The 2811-nt window shown below is 41.8% G+C and overlaps 1 protein-coding gene across 1 annotated transcript; it reads left to right on the top strand.

The window, feature by feature from the left end:
- Positions 1-1086: 1086 nt before the first annotated feature.
- LOC129399305 (interferon-induced protein with tetratricopeptide repeats 2-like) lies at positions 1087-2487 on the top strand. The gene has a single exon (XM_055118676.1). The coding sequence runs from the start codon at positions 1213-1215 to the stop codon at positions 2485-2487; it is 1275 nt and encodes a 424-aa protein (XP_054974651.1). The 5' UTR covers positions 1087-1212.
- Positions 2488-2811: the final 324 nt, after the last annotated feature.

Below are 2811 nucleotides of genomic sequence, written 5' to 3'. Positions count from 1 at the left end.
CCACCTTCTCTCTCTTCCTGGCCTCTTTAGGATCATCTTGGTGTCCATGGGGCAGCAGAATCCCTTAGCTCACTGCTTTTCTCTCCCCACTACTTTGCTCCCTCAGGGGTACCTCCTGTTATACAAGTCAGAGCAAAGAATACTTACAGATGTGTGTACGCATGGGATGGGTGCATGTATTAATACTTACAGATATGTGAAGACGAGTATATGTAGACTAGTAGAGGTAGACTTACTTACCTTGAATACTTGTGTGTGCACCTTGCCAAGGCCTAGGCATGCACACAAGCATTCAAGTTCTCACTATTTTGGTCCCATTCCCAAGTTCCCACTCTTTTGCCTAAAACTAAGCCTCTTCATTTTGCATGAGTCAGGAACTCATTCCAGTCCTGGGCTCCCAAAACAGGACATGGAGCACAAGTATGACTGTGCTTAGTGTGGAGAAAATTCTAACACTTCTACTAAAATCCCAGAAAGCCACCAGCCTCATTCATCCACAACCTCACCACCGGCCCCTCCACCCACACAGTGTGAAGGAGCTTCTCTGTGAGTTTCTGCATAGAGCTTATCTCCTGAAAGAGAAAAGAAAAGCATCTTCTCTGTGCTTTGGGAAATGTAGTAGACAGTTTCCTAGAAGAAAAGTACCAATAAGGAGATCATAACTACAATTTATGACTCAATAAGCCTATGTTACAGCACTAGGAAAATCAGAAGACTTAAGAACTGGAGCACTGTGGTTTAAGTTCCAATCTGAGCTGAGAAGAAACTATGTTTCAGCATAAGCAGTCAATAGCACTAATCCAACCTTTTTCTGCTTTTCATTCTACTCAGCCCCTCAACAAATAGCTGATTGCTGTTTTCCTTCTCCCTTTAACCCATTTGGGAACTAAGGGACTAAATTCCCTTTGGGAAAACCCTCAAGATTTTCCCAGAACAAAGGCTTGACTACATATCTGGGCATCCCATGGCCACGCAGAGTTGACACCAAATTAACCTGGAATTTCATCATATGTTGCAGTGCTTAGCAAGTGCGCATCACAGTGACATGTTTATTTTCTTCACAGTGAGGCCAACTGTTTTCTGGAACAAATCCTTCCCCAGCTGAAATGTCATTTCACGTGGAATTTATTTAAGGACAAAGATATACCAGAGGATCTGGAAGACAGAGTGCGTAATCAGATTGAAACTTCAAACTTTGAGTCCAAAGGCACAATGTACAACTTGTTGGCCTACATAAAACACTTAGACGGTCACGACGAAGATGCCCTGGAATGCTTACAGCAAGCTGAAAAGTCAATCCAGAAAGAGTACTCTGACCAGGCAGAAGTCAGGAACCTGGTGACCTGGGGAAACTATGCCTGGGTCAACTATCACCTGGGTAAACTCGATGAAGCTCAGGATTATGTTGACAAGGTGAAACAGGTGTGTGAGAAGTTTTCAAATCCTCTCAGTCTTGAGTGTCCTGAGCTGGACACTGAGGAAGGGTGGGCACGGCTGAAGTGTGGTAACAACCAACTTAAAAGGGCCATAGTGTGCTTTGAGAAGGCTCTGGAAAAACACCCACATGACCCAGAGTTTGCCAGTGGACTGGCCATTGCGAGGCACCGTGCCAGTGAACTGGCCATTGCGAGGCACTGTGACAGTGACTGTCCAGCACCTGTGAATGTCTTGAATCTTCTGCGTGAAGCCGTTGAACTGAATCCTGAGAATATGTATGTTAAATTGCTCCTGGCTCTGACACTTCAGAAGATGAATAATGCCGAAGGAGAGAAGTTAGTTGAAGAATTTTTAAAAGAAGGCCCAGATGAAGCAGGTATGCTTCAACAAGCAGCCAAGTTTTATCGAACTGGAGGAGACCTGGACAAAGCTATAGAGCTGCTTGAAAGGGCTTCAGAAATGTTGCCAAATGATACTCGCATACACTACATTATTGGGACTTGCTATAGAGAAAAAGTCCAGAAAAACATTTGGAGAAATGATAGAATGTGTCAGGAAAGTGAAAACTTATTACAGTACCAAATAGAACAAGGTATAGATCATTTTAAGAAAGCTGATACCAACAGAAATTTCTCACAGGTCAACCTCAGCCTTGCTTTCCTCCATGCAACAGCTGGTGAGTACAATGAAGCAGAACATTACTACCAACGAGAATTCAGCAAAGACCTTAGTCCTTTACAGAAGCAACTCCTCCATTTATATTATGGAAACTTTCAGTTCTTTCACATTAAGTGTGAAGAAAAGGCCATCCACCACTATATGGAGGGTGTAAAAATAAACCATGAATCAAAGGAAAAAGAAAAGATGATGAGCAAATTGTACAAAATTGCCCAAAAAAGGCGTTATGAAAATCGACAGGATTCTCAGACTTTGGAACTTTTGGAATTCCTTCAGCCATACAATGGAAAAATGCAGTTACCAATCACCAGCTCTGAGAATGTTATGGACAATGAAAGCCTTGGTCCGTTAGCATCTTTATCTGAGAAATGATGATCTGGAATGTAGGACAATTGGAAGGAAGTTTAAACTCTTCCAGTCAGTAACATTCAAGTATTTGAGTAATTTGGCAAAGAGATGAAGGAAAGACTCAGATAAAGTACTGGATTTGGATTATGGAGGCACTCTAATGGGCCAAGTATTAGCTTGGCTTTTGCTTCGGAGTGCCAGAAGACACACTTATTTGACAACTACTCATTAATAAATCTTAAAATACTATATACAGAATAAGGAATATAGATAACAATATCACGATAGCATCAACTTCCTAAGAAGACTAGATCTCAATTACTTTCACCTGAACAAAAAATCTAAATA

The sequence above is a fragment of the Sorex araneus genome, chromosome 11, assembly GCF_027595985.1.
Source record: "Sorex araneus isolate mSorAra2 chromosome 11, mSorAra2.pri, whole genome shotgun sequence".
NCBI classification, from domain to species: domain Eukaryota; kingdom Metazoa; phylum Chordata; class Mammalia; order Eulipotyphla; family Soricidae; genus Sorex; species Sorex araneus.
Note: the sequence above shows the minus strand (reverse complement) of the source record. Positions and strands in the feature narration are given on the sequence as shown.

Coding starts and splice junctions, on each gene's coding strand:
- LOC129399305 (XM_055118676.1), top strand. CDS start 1,213: ATGTACAACTTGTTGGCCTACATAAAACACTTAGACGGTCACGACGAA.